Below are 22,960 nucleotides of genomic sequence, written 5' to 3'. Positions count from 1 at the left end.
TAATGGTTGAGTAGAACTTTTAATATTTTCAAAATATGAAATTGACTACAAATGAATAAATTCAATTATTTCCTATGGATTTTTTTTTTGTTGTTGTAGAATTAGCCAATTTGGCGACAGCATGTGTGTCTGTATCTCTGTCCACGGACTCTCAGTACGAAAGTGTAGCGCTCTACCAACTAAGCTAATAGGGAAATTCCCACTAGTTACTGCCAGCAGGATCACTTTATACCAACACTACTATATCTATCTATCTATCTATATATATATATATATATATATATATATATATATATATATAAACACAAACAGAACAGCACCTACCACGGCCTTCAATATTCCAGTCCCAGGAGTATTGCTTGAAACGGAAAATACATTCAGAAAATGGGAGCGCCTAGGTGGTTCCATTCTACGACCCATGCATCTCAGGTGAGCGCTCTACCGACTGAGCTAGACCCTCCACTGGAGGTCGATGCGTATACATGCACTGATAACAATTTCATTACGTTGTAGACAGTGCTGTCATTAACGATTCATGAGCACAAAACCAGATCAACCTATCAACATGTTTACATCCAGTTTAGGATCAAACGCCTTTCTCGTGGGCACAGGTTCCAGAGATTTCCCTCGAAACAAATATAGTGCGTATAGAATTGCAGCTGTGTTGGTTAACTAGTACAATCTGGATTGGCATTTCAGTACCAGCTTCAGGAATCACACCACTATTTCAGCCAATGACCAGTGACCCGTTTCACACAAAGCGATCTTAGCCCTAAGATCACCTTAAGTACATAACTACCTAAGGACTTAAGGTGAACTTAGTGCTAATATCGCTTCGTGGAACGGGGCCCAGGTCAGGTCAGGTCAGTTCAAAACCTAGGTTTTAACGTGCACATTCAGAACAATCTGTTGTAGCACACGCCTATTATGGGCGCAGGTGTCGACTTGAGCTGCCTTCTCTGTCCAGGACAGCAAAAGGGGTTGGCGGTCGGTAGGAGAGGGGGATCGCCTGCGCTTGGCAAGTACAAGAGAGCACATGCAGCCCGACCAGGGTAGGTAGCGGGTTGGGGTGTTTGTGGTGCTATTGGAGTTTTAAAATGTACCGTAGGATTGAGTCCAAAAATGAAACATTTTGCGCAATTTCGTGAGGCAAGTTTGACGCATAATTTGAAGCGGGTCATCAAAAAGAATATTTTAGCTATTTGAGTGATTTGACTTAGTTGGCTGAATTATAGCTCCTGCTAGAACCTTGCCAATTGGGGACCGTCGTGGTTGGTCTCTCACGGGAAGGAAGGAAATGTTTTATTTAACGACGCACTCAACACATTTTATTTACGGTTATATGGCGTCGGACATATGGTTAAGGACCACACAGATATTGAGGAAGGAAACCCGTTGTCGCCACTTTATGGGCTACTCCTTTCGATTAGCAGCAAGGGATCTTTTATATGCACCATCCCATAGACAGGATAGCGCATACCACGGCCTTTGGTGTACCAGTTGTGGTGCTCTGGCTGGAGCGAGAAATAGCTCAATGGGCCAACCGACGGGGATCGATCCCAGACCGACTTCGTATCTAGCGAACGCTTTACCACCGGGTTATGTCCCGTCCGGTCTCCCATAGGTGGTCTTTAGTTTTAGCTCTTCAGAAGACTTGGTCGATTGGGGTGATCATTTCCCGGTTGATAGCTCTTAGAAAGGTTTGTCTTTATCTTGATGTTATCCTTCTTGCGTTTGCCAGTGAATCGCCTGGTTGGTAGTACTAAACCAAATAACTTCCGGCTGGGTCAAAGTTCGAGGTGCACCCAACTTTTGATAGAGAAGTATCCCTGTCCCGAGTCAGAGGCCGGACTCGGGATAGGCGTGTTCGAAACCCTAGTGGTATATATGGACACGTTAAACCAGTTACTAAGCTAAGATAGAGAAGTGAACACTACAAGTCCTGTGATTGGTGATAAATGTGAGTGTGTTGGTTTGTAAAACAAAATAGTTTCATCTGGACAAAAAAAAAATGCATTTTTATTTCATCTATTACCACTATGCCAAGTAGCCTTGTGCTTGAAACATGTATGCGGTACCTGTAAAAAAAACAAAAGTACTCGAATTTTGTGCGGAACTAGGGTAGACATAAACGCTACCCGTTATCTCAGAAATAAGCAGCTTGAACCCCAATGTTCTCTGATTCACTTTAAGGGTGAGGGGTGGTAGTATTTATATCCGTGGCGTTTATGGCGATTGATACGCTGCAGGTAGGAGTTTTAGCCACATATGTTACAATTGTCGTCTGTGCGATTTGATTTGGTAGTATACAGCCTGTTATATTTCTGTTGAAAAGAGTGCCACTTTTCTGTATCTATTTTGTTGGAATAAAAACTGATATGACTGATATGACAATGTTGAAATTGGGTGCAATTACCATAATTGTGGGGTAAAAACTGAATTAATTCATGTAGGCCATAGCATATAGTGTGTTGCCTATATTCTGAGGTTTAATGAGAGTTACTTCCCTTTTCGGAACCCTGGAAGTAAATAGCGGTAATTGTTCGGTGGCGCAGTGGTTAAGCCATCGGACTACAAGCTGGTAGGTAATGTACAGGGTTCGCAGCCCGGTACCGGTTCTTAAGGGCTCAGTGGGTAGGTGTATGGCCACTACACCATCTTCTCTCTCACTAACCACTAACAAACTAACAACTAACCCACTGTCCTGGACAGGCAGCCCAGACAGCTGAGGTGGGTGTGCCCACGACAGCGTACTTGGACTTTAACTGGATATAAATAAGAAAATAAGTTGAAATTAAATTAAATTGTTCAAACTCCAGTTTGTGAACTTCTTTGTTTGCTTTGTTTTGTTTTGTTTTCTGTTTGTTTTAGAAACTGGTGCACTGGACAGTAACTGTTCCAGTTCTAAAATTGTACCTTTTAAAGGACATTCCTGAGTTTGCTGCACGCTTTAAGATGTTATCGACTAACAGAGACTTTTTAACGATTGTAATTACATATCAAATATATTTTTCTGCATAAAATATTAGTGGCTGTATATTGAACGTGTTTCTGATCGTTCTAATAGGGTAAATTTCATTTTATTTCCTAAAATATTATTTTTTCGTACGTACGAAATTATTTGAAGACAGAATCCAGTTTGGGCTTCTTACAAATATTTAGACGACCAGAAACACAAGGAATATACAGACACTGATATTCTAAACAAGAAAATATATTTAATATTTAAGTTTAATCGTAGACGTATTTTATTAGTCGGAAACATCTTACAATGCAGCAAACTCACGAATGTCCCTTTAAAAGTTTTGTTGACGATATATAATACAAATATTTGTTTACTGAAGTCTTCTATTGTTCACAAATCTGCCCCATCGTCCAAGTACCGCCTTCCAAGAAGGCAATTTCTTTGGAATTCATTCCATATACCACGACCGGCCTCGGTGGCGTCGTGGTTAGCCATCGGTCTACAGGCTGGTAGGTACTGGGTTCGGATCCCAGTCGAGACATGAGGTTTGTAATCCAGATACCGACTCCAAACCCTGAGTGAGTGACCCGCAAGGCTCAATGGGTAGGTGTAAACCACTTGCACCGACCAGTGATCCATAACTGGTTCAACAAAGGCCATGGTTTGTGCTATCCTGCCTGTGGCAAGCGCAAATAAAAGATCCCTTGCTGCCTGTCGTAAAAGAGTAGCCTATGTGGTGACAGCGGGTTTCCTCTCAAAATATGTGTGGTCCTTAACCATATGTCTGACGCCATATAACCGTAAATAAAATGCGTTGAGTGCGTCGTTAAATAAAACATTTCTTTCTTTCTTTCTTTCATTCCATATACCATTTACGGCAGCATTGGGGCTATATTTCTCAACGTCAAAAACAGTCTACCATAATAGTTTAGACGTGTGTTGGTAACATAATAGTTTAGACGTGTGTTGGTAACATAATAGTTTGGACGTGTGTTGGTAACATAATAGTTTAGACGTGTGTTGGTAACATAATAGTTTAGACGTGTGTTGGTAACATAATAGTTTAGACGTGTGTTGGTAACATAATAGTTTAGACGTGTGTTGGTAACATAATAGTTTAGACGTGTGTTAGTAACAATAGTTTAGACGTGTGTTAGTAACATAATAGTTTAGACGTGTGTTAGTAACATGGTCTTAATTCTCTAGAGGGGCGGGACGTAGCCCAGCGGTAAAACGCTCGCTCGATGCGCGGTCGGTCTTGGATCGATCCCCGTCGGTGGGCCCATTGAGTTATTTCTCGTTCCAGCAAGTGTACCACGACTGGTATATCAAAGGCCGTGGTATGTGCTATCCTGTCTGTGGGATGGTGCATAATGACCAAATGTTTGACACCCAATAGCCGATGATTAATAAATCAATGTGCTGTAGTGGTGTCGTTAAACAAAATAAACTATTAACCATAATATTATGTCCGACGACATGTAACCATAAATACAATATGTTGAGCCACAAAACGTATTAAAGGGACATTCGTGAGTTTGCTGCATTGCAAGATGTTTCCGACTAATAAAATATTTCTACGATTAAACTTACATATTAAATATATTTTCTTGTTTAGAATATCAGTGTCTGTATATTCAATGTGTTTCTGGTCATCTCAATGTTTGTAAGAAGCCCAAACTGGATTTTGTCTTCAAATAATTTCGTACGTACGAAAAAAATAGTTTTTAGGAAATAAAATGAAATTTAACCTAGTACAAATATTAGAACGATCCGAAACACGTTTAATATACAGCCACTAATATTTTATGCAGAACAATATATTTGATATGTAATTACTGTCGTTAAAAAGTCTCGGTTAGTCGATAACAATTTTTTAGCAAACTCGGAAATGTCCCTTTAATACATTTTAAAACATAATAAACTTTATTTAAAACATTATGTACAATATACTATTACGATATAAATCTTTCTTATATCACAATTGTTTGTTTTAATGATTATTATTAGGCATAGTACAATGAATGCAATAATTTATATTTTTTAATTTCATCTATTTAGAAATGTCATTAATTACACATCCCTAGTCTTTGTTTCAAAGATGAGCAGTTGGAAACCTAGTACAAATATTAGAACGATCAGAAACGCGTTTAATATACAGCCACTAATATTCTAAACAAGAAAATATATTTAATATGTAAGTTTAATCATAGAAACATTTTGTTACTCGATAACATCTTTAAAAATTGCAGCAAACTCAGGAATGTCCCTTTAAACCACCCAATATAGCCGTACTATAACAAGCCCCAACGGTCTACCGCTGCAATATTAAAATCTAAAGTTTCGTCTAGCAGAATTCCCGACTATGTATATTTATCCACAGTGTTTAAAGCCACATCGCCACATTTAAAACAAAATAGTCTAGTTATAGATTTTATAAGGAAATGTACAACCTTAGATTTCTCTCCGTTCAGAAATGCTATTTTTACGACACCGTGCATCAGTAGTGTCGGGGGAGGGACGTAGCTCAGTGGTCAAGCGATCGCCTGATGCGCGGTCGGTCTAGGATCGATCCCTCTCGATGAGCCCATGTTCCAATCAGTGCTCCACAGCTAGTGTAACAAAGGTCGTGGTATGTACTACGCTGTCTAAGGGACGATGTATATAAATGATTCCTTGCTTCCAGTCGAAAAGAATAGCCCTTGAAATGGCGGGAGCGGATTACCTCTCTTATCTATGTGACCTTTAAGGGTGTATACTACCAAATCAAATCCCATAGACGACAATAGTAACATATGTGGCTACAGGGTGTATACCACCAAATCAAATCCCATAGACGACAATAGTAACACATGTGGCTAAAACTCCTACCAGCAGCGTATCAATCGACATAAACGCCACGGATATAAATACTACCACCCCTCACACTTAAAGGGAATCAGAAAAAATGGGGGTCAAGCTGTTCATTTCTGAGATAACGAGTGGTGTCTATGACTACCCTAGTTCCGCACAAAATTCGAGTACTTTTGTTTTTACCATACATGTTTCAAGCACAAGGCTACTTGACACAGTGGTACTTAATAGAATAAAATTGCATGCATGTTGTGCCCAACACACTCACATTTATCACCAATCACAGGACTTGTGGTGTTCACTTCTCTATGAAAAGTTGGGTGCACCTAGAACTTTGACTCAACCGGAAGTTATTTGGTTTAGTACTACCGTAACCATATGTCACAGAATCGAACCACCTTGGTGGAACCGTTAAACTAATTGGGTTTTTTCTCGTTCCAACCAATGCACAACAACTGGTCAAATGCCGTGGTTTGTGCTTTACTGTTTGTTGAAAATTGCATATAAAAGTCTCTTGCTGCATTAGGAAAAATTGAGTGGGTTTCCTCTGAATGTTTGACATCCAATAGCCGATGATTAATTTAATCATTGTGTTCTAGTGGTGTCGTTAAACAAAACAAAACTATTAACCATATGTCTGACGACATATAAACGACAATATGTTGTGCCTTGTTAAATAAAACATTTCTTTCTTTCTTTCTTTCAATGCATTCATGAAGACGTTGCAAATTGGACTCATTGGCATAAAATAAATGGGACGTAGCCCAGTGGTAAAGCGCTCGCTTGATGTACGGTCGGTCTAGGATCAATCCCCGTCAGTGGGCCCATTGGGTTATTTCTCGTTCCAGACAGTGTGCCACGACTGGTATATCAAATACCGTGGTATGTTCTATCCTGTCTGTTGGATGGTGCATATAAAAGACCCCTTGTTACTAATGGGAAAATGTACCGGTTTCCTCTCTGACTGTGTAAAAATGGCCATATGTTTGACATCCAATAGCCGATGATTAATAAATCAATGTGCTCTAGTGGTGTCGTCAAACTAAACAAACAAAACAAACTTGTTGCTACCTGAAACCCGATGGTTAACCGCCGCGACATCGAGACTATTATATTATCTTTATCAAAAAACAATTACATATATATGTTTATTTACGGACATGTTATATTGGAATTTGGTCTTTTTTTCTTTACAGGAAGTAGCCATGTTTCTGTGGATTGTGGGAGAATCGTCACTGCGGCTGTGGTCTGCCGGATGTAGGTCTCGTTACCAAGGTTTCAGCGGAAGAATGAAATTTATGAGAAGACCACAATGTTTAATAGGTAAGTGTATAAGACATGTACATTCACTGATCGATCGATCATGTAAGAAGTTTCTTGATCTTCGTTCAAATCTATATATGTTACTTTTCTTCCACATTATTAAATAGTCTGATCTTTATTTTTTCCTTTTTTTATTTTTGGACTGTCCATCCAAAATGTTCCCAATTATGTGATTTTTAGCCCGAGCTGTAATTTGTTTTTCTTCTGTTAAATTGTTTTTCAAACTTTTTTTCACTATGTGTTATTCCAAGTTGTCCATATAACGCCATTAACGTTCCCTTCCCTTCCTCTTCTAATTTTGGAGTACAGACTGGCTAACGAGCGTGTTTCTACTTTAACTAGATGTGAGCAGGTTAAATCAGTTCCTATATCTACCTGTCACGTGCAGCCTGTCACCAAAGATGACGAAAGAGCAGGACAGCACTTCCCCCACCCCAACCCCCTCTAACATGACCACCTCAGCAGCTGAAAAGCGAATTAAAATGCAGATGTCTTGTCTTTTTTTTGATATATACTAGATATAACCGTGCTATGCAGGGTAAAGTTTAGTTGGGATGTGGTGACCTCTCAGTGGGTCTTCCCCCAAGATATAACCACTGTGTAGACAGCCAACCCTCATTAGCTGAGGCTATATTATACACGACCTCCGTGTATATAGCCACTTCTACGTTAAAACCGCACACCCTAGTTCCATCCAGCGAAAATAAATTATAATTTGGTTAATCTACAAACCTGTAACACACTTAGATCACGTTTTTATCAAATGGAGTGAAAAAGCAGGTTTTATATCGATAAATACCATGGGAATCCCCATGTCCTAATTGCTTGAAATAATTTTGAAAGTTTGTATTCTGATGCCACCGGTAGATGTCGCTCGAAGCACAACAATCCCTACGTCACGACAAATTTCACAGACTTGGGGTGCGTTCTTTTAACCTCTCCTGGACATGTTCCAACTGTTCTGTCCTGGTTGTATCCCCTCTCCAGATATCGTAGGACTTAGCAAAATTATTGGTTTTAAGGGTTTGTAACGTTTTGTATTGAGATACTTACTTGTCTGAACTTTATTGTTACTGAAAATGTTCACGAACTGTGAAGAAAAATCTCACAAATGAACAACAACAAATCGGATGTTGATTGCGCGAACCGTGCACGAGAAAACAAACCGAACCAAAATGATAACGGTCACATGGTATACCAACGTCTGTGACATTAAAATGGAAATATCCCGTCTAAAAATAGATTAGACCTTGTCTGCTCAACGGTTTTTTCTCAAACGTGCGTCCGTTTTTCAGAAATACGAAAATGCATTTTGTGGTATTACAAACACCAGGATTACCACAAAAAAACCACTTCAGGTGAATGGATATGTATATTCTAAATAATAAAGGGTAAGTAAAGTGCAATTTTATTTGTGAAAAAATGGGTTTAATAGCGAAAAACAACGCCGTAATGGTTAACAACTAGCCGTAACTAGGGTGTGTCCCTTTAAGTAACAAATATGACGGTTTACATTTCGGTTGTATTTATGGAATTCATCTTTGTACGCAATATTTACCACGATGTGTTTATAACAGTCGCCTGGACCTGAGCCCCAAAACGATCTTTGCGAAATGCGGTATCGGGTAAATACATAGAAGGCTGTCGGCAGTGCAAATCAAAAGAGAAGAAGCTATCAGAACGATCGAAAACTGTATAAAAGGCCTTGCGTATTATATTATAGATTATAAAACATTTGATTTGTGCACGTAGAAACTAATGTACTGTAATAGACTGGGTCAATTTTCAAAAAATCTTAACCCCGAAGGCAAATGGTGTTAATTTAGGGCATACAAGGTTTTTTTAGGGGTATTGAAGGGTGCTGAACTCAAATCTGCTGTATGCCCAGCTCAAAAATGGCCGATAATGCCTAAAAATTGAGAAATCCAAGATGGCCGCCACCGCCGGGCTGAAATGTATTTATGTACATATCATTTTGACTAAACAAGGTAGAAACTTTAATGAAATGTGCTTTTGTAGGTTTTCATATATGGGGAATCCAATGCCATATTCAGTTTTGAGATCAAATGTCAAAAAACTGCTTGAAACTCATATTCATTGCAAAAATGGATGGTCGTTTTTAACGTTGAATAATTCACCAAGCTACACGTTCGAAAGAGCTGGTGAACAAGGCAGGTCATGTCACTCAAGTGGCTGCCTAGCAACGTGGTCCACCTGAAGGTGATCTCCTCATTGGAATAGACATTTCCAAGACAGAAACATTACACATCCCCGAGGCGATGACTGACATCATACCGACACCAAACAGAGGAATCAAAGAGCGTCCATTCAGTGGTGTGATCGCAGCTGATTGTTGCACACAGTCACCTGAGGAATGTCCCTCAGCACAGAATGCGCATGCAACTGACATGGCCTTCATCTTGTCCCGGTCATCTTACAAACCAATGCCTTCCTGGACATTGTACAACCAAAAGGCGAGCACAGTCATCTGAACTCGATACGTTGAACACAGTCGTCAAGCGAGTGCTCCATGTAGCCAAATCGATGGAACAGCAGCATGTCGTTCTGACGGTGGACGAGGCACTTTATCCGAAGCTGCTGGAACTGAAGTAGACGGTAGAAGAGTACAAGGACATACTTATACCTTGATTGGAGGACTTCACATTGCCATGAACTTTCTGGGTGTAATAGGATGACACATGAGTGAGTCTGGTCTGAGCGAGCTATGGGTAGGGTGTGATCTTTTGGGAGCCAATGCTGCGCAGCATGTCATGGCAGGAAAGGGGTATGCATGTGCCATCAGGCCGCACAAACTTACCCTACAGGCTTTTTGGCAAATACTCCTTCCACGGCTATATACGTACCTGGATGGGGTTGATGCTACACTGAGAGCGGAACACTCAGATGTCTGCACATCCATAGACACCGATCACATTGCACAGATGGTCGACAAACTGACTACCGACAGATTTCAGCAGCCCATGAAAGAGTTCGCTGCAGCTCTTGCAGTTGATGCCCCGAATGCTGAATTCTGGTGGGACTATATGACTATGGTCAGAATCCTACTCTGCTTCACAAGAGCGCAACGTGATGTATCATGGGACCTCCACCTATATGCGTTCAAACGTATGCTGCCATTCCTCTTCAGGTACGATCATGTTAACTACGCCAGATAGGGTACTGTGTACCTGGCTGAGATGTCGGTTCTCCCACCAGAAGTCCTCTTTGAGTTCCAGGAAGGCAACTTCGTAGTAAAACGCACAGATCGACGTTTCAATCACGTTTCGCCGGACCAAAGTACAGAACGGCTAAACGCTACAAGAACGAAGAGTGGGGGCTTAGTAGGTATCACCAGAATAGTATCCACACTCAGTAGATGGACATTGTCGTATAATCTGAGAACGGTCATAGCTTCTCAGACAACAGCAATGCTGAGACTGACAACGGACGATGAAGACGATGAGTACACACACAATGAGTGCACGGAAAGTAGGATGGAGAAAGACGACTCTGATGAAGGCAACATAGTTGTATCGTTGAAACAGCATGGCGTGTTTCAAGATGGCGGTGACACATTGAGGAACATAATCAACAAGGATGTGGCGACGCCTGTGATTCAAGAATCTCTGCTTAGTGCAGAACACCTTGGACAGGCGCAAATGAAAGTCTTCGTGGACAAACGTCTGTGTGAGCCTCCAGATAGTGACCAGCACCTGGATCTAAAATCACCCATTCAAAAGAATAAGGCCAAGACATTTGCCTCTTTGTATGAAGTCGTGCAACCTTCCAAGGGCAAGAAAAACCTTATCAAAGTGGACAGGAACATTCTTCAAAGGCTCATAACAGCTTATAGAGCAGGGCGCAGGGTAAACCTAGAAAACATCCTCCAGCATGAATTCATGACCGTCCCACTATCTTTGGCCACAAGTAGTGGTAGTCTACATTCCACCGACAAGTCTATGTTAGCAAACACTTGGAACTTTTGGTGACTATGCCAACACCTTTGCTAACACTGTGTTCAAGATGGGAGCAAAATACAGAGGATTGACGTAGTCTTCCACAGGTATCAAGACGAATCAATCAAAGCAGGCACAAGGACCAAACACAAGCAGCGCCACCGGTACGTCGTAAAATAGAAAACGATGCATCAGTTCCTCTCCCATCAAACTGGTCTAGCTTTATGGCACTCGAGGGAAATAAAGCAGATCTCGCTCTACTACTTTCAAAACATGTGATTGAACACAGCCCAACAGATGAACCAGTGGTTGTAGTAGCAGGGGGGTTCGCCGAAGCGACCACTGTCAAGTCATCTTATCCAGATCTCGATGTCTCCCCTCTGAGGGCTGAACACGAAGAAGCTGATACCCGGCTGATTTTGCACTGCATCCATGCTCATATGAAAACGATAGTTGTGTCAGTGCGTGATACAGATGTGCATCTTCTACTTATAGCACACTATGCCAGCATGGGATGTACACGTCTCTACATGAAAGCTGGGACGTCGAAGGCTCCAAAGTATTTCCCAGTACATGAACTACTTGCCTTCCATGCCATGACCGGCTGTAATAGTGTGTCTCAGTTCAGTGGCCATGGTAAGAAAACAACCTGGACGGTGTTCCAGCAACATCACACTGATCTGATTGGCCTTGGCAAGGGCACTCTCACCGAAAACATATCTATATCAGCAGAGAAATTCATCTGTAAGATATATGGCGTGCCCGAGGTTGATACATGCAACAAAGCACGAGTCAAGTTGTTTTGTATCGGTCGTCCACAAGAGACTCTGCCACCAACCTCAGATGCGGCAAAGTTTCACATCATGCGTTTACACTATCAAGCAAGTGTCTGGAACTAAGCACACTCGCCATATCCTGATCTTCCTTCAGTGGCCGAAATGGGATGGATGCACTTGGACGGTCAGTTAGTGCCACGGCTACTCTCTCTGCCACCTATCCCGAAATCTTGCAGGGAGATCACATTGTGTGGTTGTACGAAGAGGTGCCTCAGCCAAAACTGCAGCTGCAGGAAAATCCGCATGGAATGCATCGATTCGTGCACCTGCAGGAAACTTGGCAACAACTGCCGGAATACTCATGACGACCAGGAATAAGTTCATGTGTGCACATCTACCTGTGTGTACACACACTGAAGGGACTGTATAATAACGCTTAACAGCAGATATGATCAACTCATGCAATATGTTTCCTGGGCTTTTAAAAAATGGGTGGTCTGTGTTCCTGGTGGGGAGGGAGAGGGATGGGGCTTGTGGATCATTTCTGGTCAACGAATTATTCAACGTTAAAAATGACAATTTTTGCAATAAATATGAGTTTCAAACAGTTTCTTGACATTTTATCTCAAAACTGAATATGGCATTGGATTCCCCCATATATGAAAACCTACAAAAGCACATTTCATTAAAGTTTCTACCTTGTTTAGTCAAAATGATATGTACATAAATACATTTCAGCCCGGCGGTGGCGGCCATCTTGGATTTCTCAATTTCGAGGCATTGTCGGCCATTTTTGAGCTGGGCATACAGCAGATTTATGTTCAGCACCCTTCAATACCCCTAAAAAGCTTGTATGCCCTAAATTAACACCATTTGCCTTCATCACTTTCAATATGCACATTATTACAAATTCTGCCTAGTCTATAAGGCGATGAATCAGACCATCCCTATTGTCATATCGTGATAGTGGTCCGGAGATTAAACTAAAAGTACAAATTGTACATAGTCTCGATAACCGGAAATGATGTTTTTACCTCCAATCCGATCGATCGTTGCTAACATTATTTATTTGAGATGACACCAAAACCTGTCTGCCTAATATTTCATAGTTACAGATGCTCGTGCATTTACATCAAGTACTCTATGGCCTCGTGATTATAAACCTTTTAGAGTCTAGACTCAGAACTAATTGAGACTCGAACGCTACGGCAACGCCATTCAAACTGTATGTGTGTGACGTCATCAGAGATTTGAGTCTAGACTCAAAAGTGTTATAAGTCGTTTTTGTGGGTTTTGTTAGTTGTGTGTTTAGTGTAATTATTATACAGTCCAATGGTCGTAATAAATAAATTCAGTTTTAAAGGGACATTCCTGAGTTTTCTGCATTGTAAGATGTTACCTACTAATAAAATATTTCTACGATTAAACTTACATATTAAATATATTTTCTTGTTTAGAACATCAGTGTCTGTATATTCAATGTGTTTCTGGTCGTCTTAATATTTGTAAGAAGCGCAAACTGGATTTCGTCTTCAAATAATTTCGTACGTACGAAAAAATTATATTTTAGGAAATAAAATGAAATTTAACCTAGTACAAATATTAGAACGATCAGAAACACGTTTAATATAGAGCCACTAATATTTTTATGCAGGAAAATATATTTGATATGTAATTACAATCGTTAAAAAGTATCTGTTAGTCGATAACATCTTAAAACTTGCAACAATTCAGGAATGTCCCTTTAACCTATGTTGCCAATACAATCAGTAAAAAGGCTACTGGACCTACATTTAAGAGCATAATTTTGTTTTATTGTAAATATTTCTCAAAAGCGGAAGGATATATAATAATATTTCTACATGCCATACCTTAATATGAAGAAGTTTGTTTTGTTTAACGACACCACTAGAGCACACTGATTTGTTAATCATCGGCTATTGGATGTCAAACATATGGTCATTTAAACAGTCATAGAGAAAAAACCTGCTACATTGTTTTTCCATTAGTAGCAAGGGATCTTTTATATGCACCATCCCACAGACAGGATAGCACAGAATACACAGTAGTGGTGCACTGGTTGGAACGAAAAATAGGCAATGGGCCCACCGACGAAGAAATTGCATTTCAGGACATCTAGAAATTTCGCTTTGCGTCCTGGATCTCAATCAGCCCCTCCAATTTCAGTCAGCCCCCCCCCCCCCCCCCCCACCCCCACCCCCCCACCCCCAATGTCTACTTGCTTACGCCGTGTCTTTGTAACGTTTCTTCTATTAACCATTCCTAGATCCGTGCCTTATTATTCTTTTGTTTTTCCTTTCAGACTGTGTATTACTAATAGCCACCATAATATCTCTAATAGCCGGAAGTACTCAAGACAAGTTTGCGGCTGCGTCGATCAGTGGTCTCCGGTTCTTCCAGATCCTCCGCATGGTGCGGATGGATCGACGCGGAGGCACATGGAAGCTGCTCGGTTCCGTCGTCTGGGCGCACAGACAGGTCAGTGGGTTTGCACACTTCGTTTGCTAAATGAATACCAGTTTTTTATGGGTCAAGGTCAGGATCGAGATAAATGAATGTAAAAAAAAAACTGCTAGGCTCGGTCGTCTTAGCATACAGACAAATCAGGTGTTTTGAGATCTTTGATTGTTGAAAGAATACCAGTATATGTGGGTCAAGGTCAAGGTCAAGGTCAATGTGAAAACAGCGAGTTTCGGTCTTCTGGGCACGCTGGCAAGTTATTCTTATTTGGACTCTATGTTAATGCATACCAGTTTATATGGGTCACGGTCACGGTCGAGATAAATGATTGTAAAAACTGCTAGGGGCAGTAGTTTTGTCACGCAGACAGGTCAGTGGCTGTGTACTCTTCCTTTATTAATGAATACCAATTCATATGGGTCACGGTCAAAATCATCTGGATGGGCACATAGAGAATCTGATGTCAGTCATAATGAATACCAGTTTATATCGGTCAAGGTCAGGGCTACGGTCAAGGTCAAGTAAATGTGAAAATGGATAATCTAAACAATAAAATGCAAGTAATGTTTGATTTCAGTGATCATAAACGGTTCTAATAGTAAAAAGTATGCTGTAGGGTTTGTCCCTTTAATGTTAGTAATATGAGAAAAGTCGCTATTGTGATTATTGTATCTACATCTTTAACAGTAACACACTGTTAGTTCCATAAAAGATTTGTTTTGTTAACGACCCCACTAGAACACATTGATTAATTAGCCATCGGCTTTTGGATGTCAAATATTTGATAATTCTGAAACCTGGGCAACACAGGAAACCCGCTACATTTCCCACAGACAGGAAATCACAAACCACGGTATTTAACAAGTTGTGATGAGAAAACAACAACAATCAGTTGAATGTATCCACCGAGATGATTCGATCCTGCGAAGCAAGCATCTCAAGCGAGCACTCAACCGTCTGAGCCAAATCCCCCGCCCATTAGTTCCATGAGTGAACAAAAGTTAAAGTTTGTTCAAGTTTGTTTTGTTTAACGACACCACTAGAGCACATTCATTTATTCATTATCGGCTATTGGATGTCAAACTTTTGGCTCATTTTGACACAGTCATAGAGAGGAAACCCGCTACACATGTTACCATTAGTATCAAGGGGTCTTTTATATGCACCATCCCACAGACAGAATATCATATACCACGGCCTTTGATATACCAGTCGTGGTGCACTGGCTGGACCGAGAAATAGCTCAATGGGCCCACCAACGGGGATCGATCCTAAACCGACCGCGCATCAAGCTAGCACTCAACCGTCCGAGCTAAATACCCCGCCCCCTAGTTCCATTCATGAGCGAACACGCAAACTAAAGGTTTACAACGTCATATTAGACGAATGTGCACATTTCAACACACGGTATTTGACGACCGTTTGGTCATTGCAAATAACTGGAAAATAGCTGGAAAATAGCCGGAAATCGCTCTAGCAAGAGGCATTTCGTTCTGCTATCAGGTCTAATTAAAGTTGAATGCTTAAACTACAGGTTTCTGTAAGTGTAACTTCGGACGCACATGCATTTAAATATGTAAAATAGGACGGAAACAGACGCGTAAATGAAGAAATTGGAAACTGCGATGACGCCCATTTTTGGGTTAAACACAGAATAACATGAAAATCGCGCAATTATCGATATGTTCCTTTCGGTACTCCATACTTAACGGAGATATCTACACGGCGCTAATGCATCCAATAAGACCAATAAGTGGTCTTAATTAATTCACGCGATTTGAGCGAAACGGAATCGGCCTTTGTAGATAGGAGAATGACCCGGCCAGGGACGTCAATAAGGCCATTGTGAATCCAATACGCCCGCAGGGAATACGTTCGAATCTTCGCTCACCTCTTTAAATTTCAGTGACGTACGATTCCTCGGCAAAATTTGCCAATTTCACTTCCGCGGTGTTGTTTATTTCCTGCCATCCGTCACAGGCATGTCCATTTCCATCTGCGAGCAAAAACTCAGGTGTCAATTTCATTATATCGCCGATTCAATAAGACCTTTCGCCGGAAACGTCTTCCGGGTCGTTTGTGAAACACGCTTACCGCCATTTCCATTACATTCCCGTTCTAATTTAGTAAGTAGGTTTTTGGGAGTTGATGTTTATGAAATAATCGCCATTTATGAAAAATGTTACTTTAGGGGATAATGAAGGAATTAACAATACATTATCGAGTTTATGTCGCGTCACATGACATGATATTCGTTTTCCCTACACACCCATTGGTGAGAACACCATACGTTATCTATGATTACACATACCTTGCTTACATACGTACGTGTGTTAGCAATTTCAAGATATACGACTGGCTGCTCCTAGGGTATGACTAGGTCACCAGTGCCATATAACCAATGAAAAACAACACGATGGAAATCGATTATACTGTGACGTATAGTTAACCTGGAAATTATGTGTTTGTAATGCCCGGCGCAGACGAGCGTTAAAAAACGCATGCGTCCGCGTTAAAAAACGCACACTCAACGCAAATGGATGCGTCTCGTATGCGCCTACCTGCGATGCGTTCCTGCGATCCACTGACGATTTCTTTTATTAATTAATTTATTTATACTTTACTCTAGAAAAAATATTAAATATAATTTATTAAAGGGACATTCGTGATATTTCTACGATTAAACTTACATATTAAATATATTTTATTGTTTTGAATATCAGTGTCTGTATATTCAATGTGTTTCTGGTCATCTCAATGTTTGTAAGAAGCCCAAACTGGATTTTGTCTTCAAATAATTTCGTACGTACGAAAAAATTATATTTTAGGAAATAAAATGAAATTTAACCTAGTACAAATATTAGAACGACCAGAAACACGTTTAATATACAGCCACTAATATTTTATGCAGAACAATATATTTGATATGTAATTACTGTCGTTAAAAAGTCTCGGTTAATCGATAACAATTTTTTAGCAAACTCGGGAATGTCCCTTTAATACATTTTAAAACATAATAAACTTTATTTAAAACATTATGTACAATATACTATTACGATATAAATCTTTCTTATATCACAATTGTTTGTTTTAATGATTATTATTAGGCATAGTACAATGAATGCAATAATTTATATTTTTTAATTTCATCTATTTAGAAATGTCATTAATTAAACATCCCTAGTCTTTGTTTCAAAGACGAGCAGTTGGAAATTATTTGTGTTGACACGTTTACATGGTCGGGTCTGTTTTCACAGTTCTATTCATCGCTGAAACCAATAATTGTTAATTTCGTTATATACAGATATATAGACAGATGATTGGTCAATATAAAAATGTGAACGCAATGCAGACGCAAATAAGCGAACACGTGCGTTTTTAGACGGATGCGGCAGGAGACGGATGCGATTGTGCGTCTAAAATCAAACATGTTTGATATTTGAAAAATCGACGCAGCACTAAAAAACGCAACGCAGAGGGGTATCGCACACGATGCGTTTTTACTGCATTCGTACTGATGCGATTTTTAACGCAAGACGCATGCGTTAAAAAACGCTCGTCTGCGCCGGGCATTACGCGTAAGTCAGCTACAAGTGCAAAGGGTTGTAAACATCTTTTAGTCGAAAAAGAAGTTAAAATTTACTTAAAACCTGGTTTTTGAGGATATGTAAGAAATAAAATAATACATTCGTGTCCGTTAGATACCATTTATCTCAAAAGACAAATAAATAAATAAATAAATAAATAGCCATACGACAGCACAAAAAGTGTGTGTTTAGTCAAACCTCGATATCTCGATATCCGGGGGGGGGGGGGGGGGGGGGGGGGGGGGGGGGGGGGGCAGGATGGAACCAAATAGCTCTATATAACGGTTATTCGAGACAAACAGTAATTTCTGTGTGCAAATTACACCATGTGTGATCAAGATCTCAAGATACCCTGGTCCAACGAGATAACAAAGTTCGAGATAGCGATGCTTAACGGTAATGTTGTTACCATATAATAAGTTCTGGTGTTTTCGGCTTGGCGGACATTAATTTAATTTATGTACCATTGTTCGCTGCGCGTTTTATCCGTTTACACATTCATCCCATTCTTCCAGTAGTCTTTTAAATTAAATCAATGAACAAATGAATCGGTGACTTAGTTAGCTGCAATAATTCAGCACATCAAATGAATCCTATGGCACCAGCGTAGACATGCATCCAATTTTAGGAGAGAAGAAATCGATAGAAAATGCATATTTCTCTGTGAATGGGCAGACAGTCGATTTAAACGCATGAGGTTTAACCCGGCACTCCAAACACGAACGTGATGGGAAGAAATTTATTTATTACGTGGAGTGACAAAACATTCCGACATTTAAATGGTTTATGTGCCAGCTGCTTAAAGGTGCGTTACCGCGGCGCGTTTTATAGCAACGATTTTAAATCTCGCAGCTGATTTTTAATTGTGGAACCCGCAGAAAGTCGTAACGATCTGTTTTGGATCAGATTTCAAGTTGAGAGAAAGTAAAGGAATTTGACAGCCCAGCACATTGTTTAATCAGAGGTCACTAGATGTTTAAAGTTTGTTTAAATTTTGCTTTGTTTGACGACACCACTAGAGCACATTGATTTATTAATCATCGGCTATTGGATGTCAAACATTTGGTAATTTGATATATAGTTTTAGAGAGGAAACCCAAAACTTTTTTTTTTTTTTTTCATTAGTAGCAAGCACCATCCCACAGACAGGGTAGAACATACCACGGCCTTAGATATACCAGTCGTGGTGCACTGGCTGGAACGAGAAATAACCCAATGAGCCAACTGATGGGGATCGACTGAGCATCAAGCGAGCGCTTTACCACTAGCTACGTCTCGCCCCAAACTAGATGTGACCCATGTCGTAATGTTACAGTGTCGGACGAATAAAAATAAAATGTTTGTTTAACGATACTTAAGCAGAATGCTTGATAAGCGAGGCCCAGAAATAAAGTACCCGCCAGATACATGATAGATCTATGGTCCCATCCTCCTAATGTTTGTTTTTGTAAATAATTACAGTTTTGTTCGACTTAAGAAGAAAAGTAAACGTGTTTTTGAAAAAAAAAAAAAAAAAAAAGTTAGAAAACAAACTGGCTGAGAAATAAATATCTTGTAGTAAATTCCATAGCATGAAAAAAGGCGTTCCCTGTGGGACGGACTACATGATCTAGAATCAATATCTGTGTTTTGGAAATAACCAACAAAAAAAAAAAAAAAAAAAAAAAAACTAAACAAAAAAAAACTAAACAAAAAACAACTATTTTTATGTCCAATTTAGAAAACAAACTGGCTGAGAAATAAATATCTTGTAGTAAATTCCATAGCATGAAAAACTGTGGTACGGACTACATGATCTAGAATCAATATCTGTGTTTTGGAAATAACCCCCCCACAAATAAAATAAATAAAATAAACAAACAAAATAAATAAACAAAAACCAACTATTTTTGTGGTCAATTTACAAAACAAACTGGCTGAGAAATAAATATCTTGTAGTAAATTCCATAGCATGAAAAAAGGCGTTCCCTGTGGGACGGACTACATGATCTAGAATCAATATCTGTGTTTTGGAAATAACCCCCCCCCCAAAAAAAAAAAATAATAATAATAATAATAATAATAATAAAAAATAAACAAACAAAATAAATAAACAAAAACCAACTATTTTTGTGGTCAATTTACAAAACAAACTGGCTGAGAAATAAATATCTTGTAGTAAATTCCATAGCATGAAAAAAGGCGTTCCCTGTGGGACGGAATATAGACTGTAGGGTTGATCTGTGTCGTTGGTCCTTTGAGATATTTCTCGTTCCAGTTACAGATCAGTTTTGTTTAACGATACCACTAGAATACATTTATGTATTTATCATCCGCTATTGGATGTCAACATTTGAGTATTTTGACATATAGTCTTAGAGGAAACCCGCTACCTTTTTCAATTAGTAGCAAGTGATCTTTTATATGAACCATCCCAAAGACAGGATAACACACACCAAGGCCATTGATATACCAGTCTTTGTACACACTGGTTAGAACGAGAACTATCCCAATGGGCCCACCGACGGGGATCGACCCCAGACCGACCGCACATCAAGCGAGCGCTTTACCACTGGGACTACCTTCCGCTTCATATGCATTGAAATGCATAGAAAATTAAAAGGTGGTGTGCAACCTAAATTGATTGTTAGGTGACACCCCAGTACATTGTTTACCGACCGTCTATTACATATCCAACATGTGGTAATTTTCACACACGATCGATAGCCAGTGTGTATACGTCTTAAAATATTATATTCCTACTATATACATGCATATGCTGTAAAATAACACCATTTGTCTTGCCGTAAAGTATATGACAACCGAAGACATTAAAGAACTCTAACATTTGCAGACATCAAGATGCACCTGCTTGTTGAACGTGTCAACAAGAAAAACAAGATAAAGAAAGGATGGGTCAAATAACGAAGGAGAAAATATCAATTCATAGATTAACCCGCGGGTTCAACGAGTATATTAATGTTTGTCAGGAGAAAACAATACTGAATTTCATTGTTGTAAAATTATTTGCTTTCAGCTGGGATTTTTCCAGCATGAATTGCTTTCTCTAGTGAATAGGTAGTGGTGTGTGTATAATATTACTATTTAACTATCGTTTCAGTATCTGGGTTTGTTAAAGAAAGTATTTGTTTTAATGTAATACGAGGAATTTCGAGATGTTTAAAAATGCGTTAGAGATGAAAATATGAAAACCCTTATCACAGCTACTGTAGGCTGTACAGCCCTAAAGGGTATATACTACCAAATCAAATCCCATAGACGACAATAGTAACATATGTGGCTAAAACTCCTACCAGCAGCGTATCAATTGACATAAACGCCACGGATATAAATACTACCACCCCTCACACTTAAAGTGAATCAGAAAAAAATGGGGGTCAAACTGCTCGTTTCTGAGATAACGGGTAGCGTCTATGACTACCCTAGTTCCGCACAAAATTCGAGTACTTTTTTTCACAGGTACCCCATACATGTTTCAAACACAAGGCTACTTGACACATTGGTACTAGATGAAATAAAATTGCATTTTTTTTTTTACCCAGATGAAACTATTATTTTCTGCAACCAACACACTCACATTTATAACCAATCACAGGACTTGTGGTGTTCACTTCTCTATTAAAAGTCGATTGCACCTCGAACTTTGACCCAGCCAGCAGTTATTGGGTTTAGTACGACCTATACACTAACGTTTGGTTTGTTTAACGGCATCACAATAGCGTATTTGTTTTTGTTTTAAATCATCGGCTACTGGATGTCAAACATTTGACAATTTTTACACATAGTCTTTTAAAGGAAACCCGCTACAATTTTCAATTATCAGCAAGGGATCTGTTAAATGTGACTTTTTCACAGACAGGATAGCACATACCATCGCCTTTGATGCGTTGGATAGTAGGTTAATGTTTTTTTGTTAGTGAGAGAGAAATCGGTACAATGGTCTTACACCTTCCCATTTCATTTCAAGTTATTTTTGTGATTATATCCAATTAAGGTTCAAGCACACTGTCATGGGCACACACCTCAGCTATCTGGGCTGTCTGTTCAGGATAGTGCGGTTAGTTGTTAGTGGTTAGTGAGAGATAAAAGGGTGTAGTGGTCTTACACGTACCCATTGATTCGTTAAAATTCGATCTGGGTGGGAGCCGGTACCGCTGCGAACCCTGTACCTACCAGCCTTATGTCCGATGGCTTAACCACGACGCTACCGAGGCTGGTGCCTTCCCATTGAGAATTCAAAACTCTGGGTGGTATCGTGGTGCGAACTCGGTTACTATCAGCCTTGGGGTAAATGGCTTTACTACTATAGCACCCATTTGGGGATCCGAGGATAGGGTAGGAGCTCGGGGGCGGGGGTGGGGGTTGGGGTGTTTTCGGCCACAGAGGTTCTGTGATATTCCGCCCGTTTTAAGTGTGCTTTTCAATGACTTTTTGAAAACTATCATCCACAATAATATATACACTAAACTGAACTGAAAACGCGTCTCTGGGCTTCTTTATTTGAAAATTTTCGATGAGCATGCCCCCCCCAAACCCCCTTACAAATCTTTCTCCCTTTGGAAGCTCGGCTCGTCTGCCTTCGAGAAAGGGGTCCACTAAAAATTCGTCCACTGTTGAACTCGAGACGATTCGTCCACAACCAAAACATTTTCTTGGACAATTCGTCCACTGTACTTTTTTTTATTAATTATTTACCGTATTTAGTCATGCCATGCCTATATCTCTGACATCGCCAGTGGCTTTGCCCGCGGCAGAAGGGGGGGGGGGGGGGGGGGGGGGGGGGGGGTACCAAGTATGATGGGGACAATTTGATAGACATAGTCTATTATAGTTACAATATTGTAATTATAATAAGAAATTGGACAAATAAAGTAATTTTATGATTATTGTAAAAATTTACAAATTTATTATGACGCATATACTAGTAGTTTACCACAAAACGAAAATAATTAACCATTTCAATGGCGAAAGAAATCAGAGAAATAACATTTTAGATTTATTGTCTAAATGTTGTAATCG

At 39.8% G+C, this 22,960-nt stretch overlaps 1 protein-coding gene across 1 annotated transcript in view; it reads left to right on the top strand.

Moving 5' to 3' along the window:
- Nucleotides 1-22,960, top strand: part of LOC121378044 (potassium voltage-gated channel subfamily KQT member 1-like) — a 199,338-nt gene that overhangs the window by 134,056 nt on the left and 42,322 nt on the right. Inside the window, exons 3-4 of the mRNA XM_041506141.1 lie at nt 7,015-7,141; nt 14,197-14,372. Of these exons, the coding sequence (XP_041362075.1) occupies nt 7,015-7,141; nt 14,197-14,372 (303 nt within the window). The remainder of the gene's footprint in view (nt 1-7,014; nt 7,142-14,196; nt 14,373-22,960) is intronic.

The sequence above is a fragment of the Gigantopelta aegis genome, chromosome 7 (assembly GCF_016097555.1).
Source record: "Gigantopelta aegis isolate Gae_Host chromosome 7, Gae_host_genome, whole genome shotgun sequence".
In the NCBI taxonomy this organism is placed as follows: Eukaryota; Metazoa; Mollusca; class Gastropoda; order Neomphalida; family Peltospiridae; genus Gigantopelta; species Gigantopelta aegis.
This window is presented reverse-complemented; position numbering and strand designations above follow the sequence as displayed.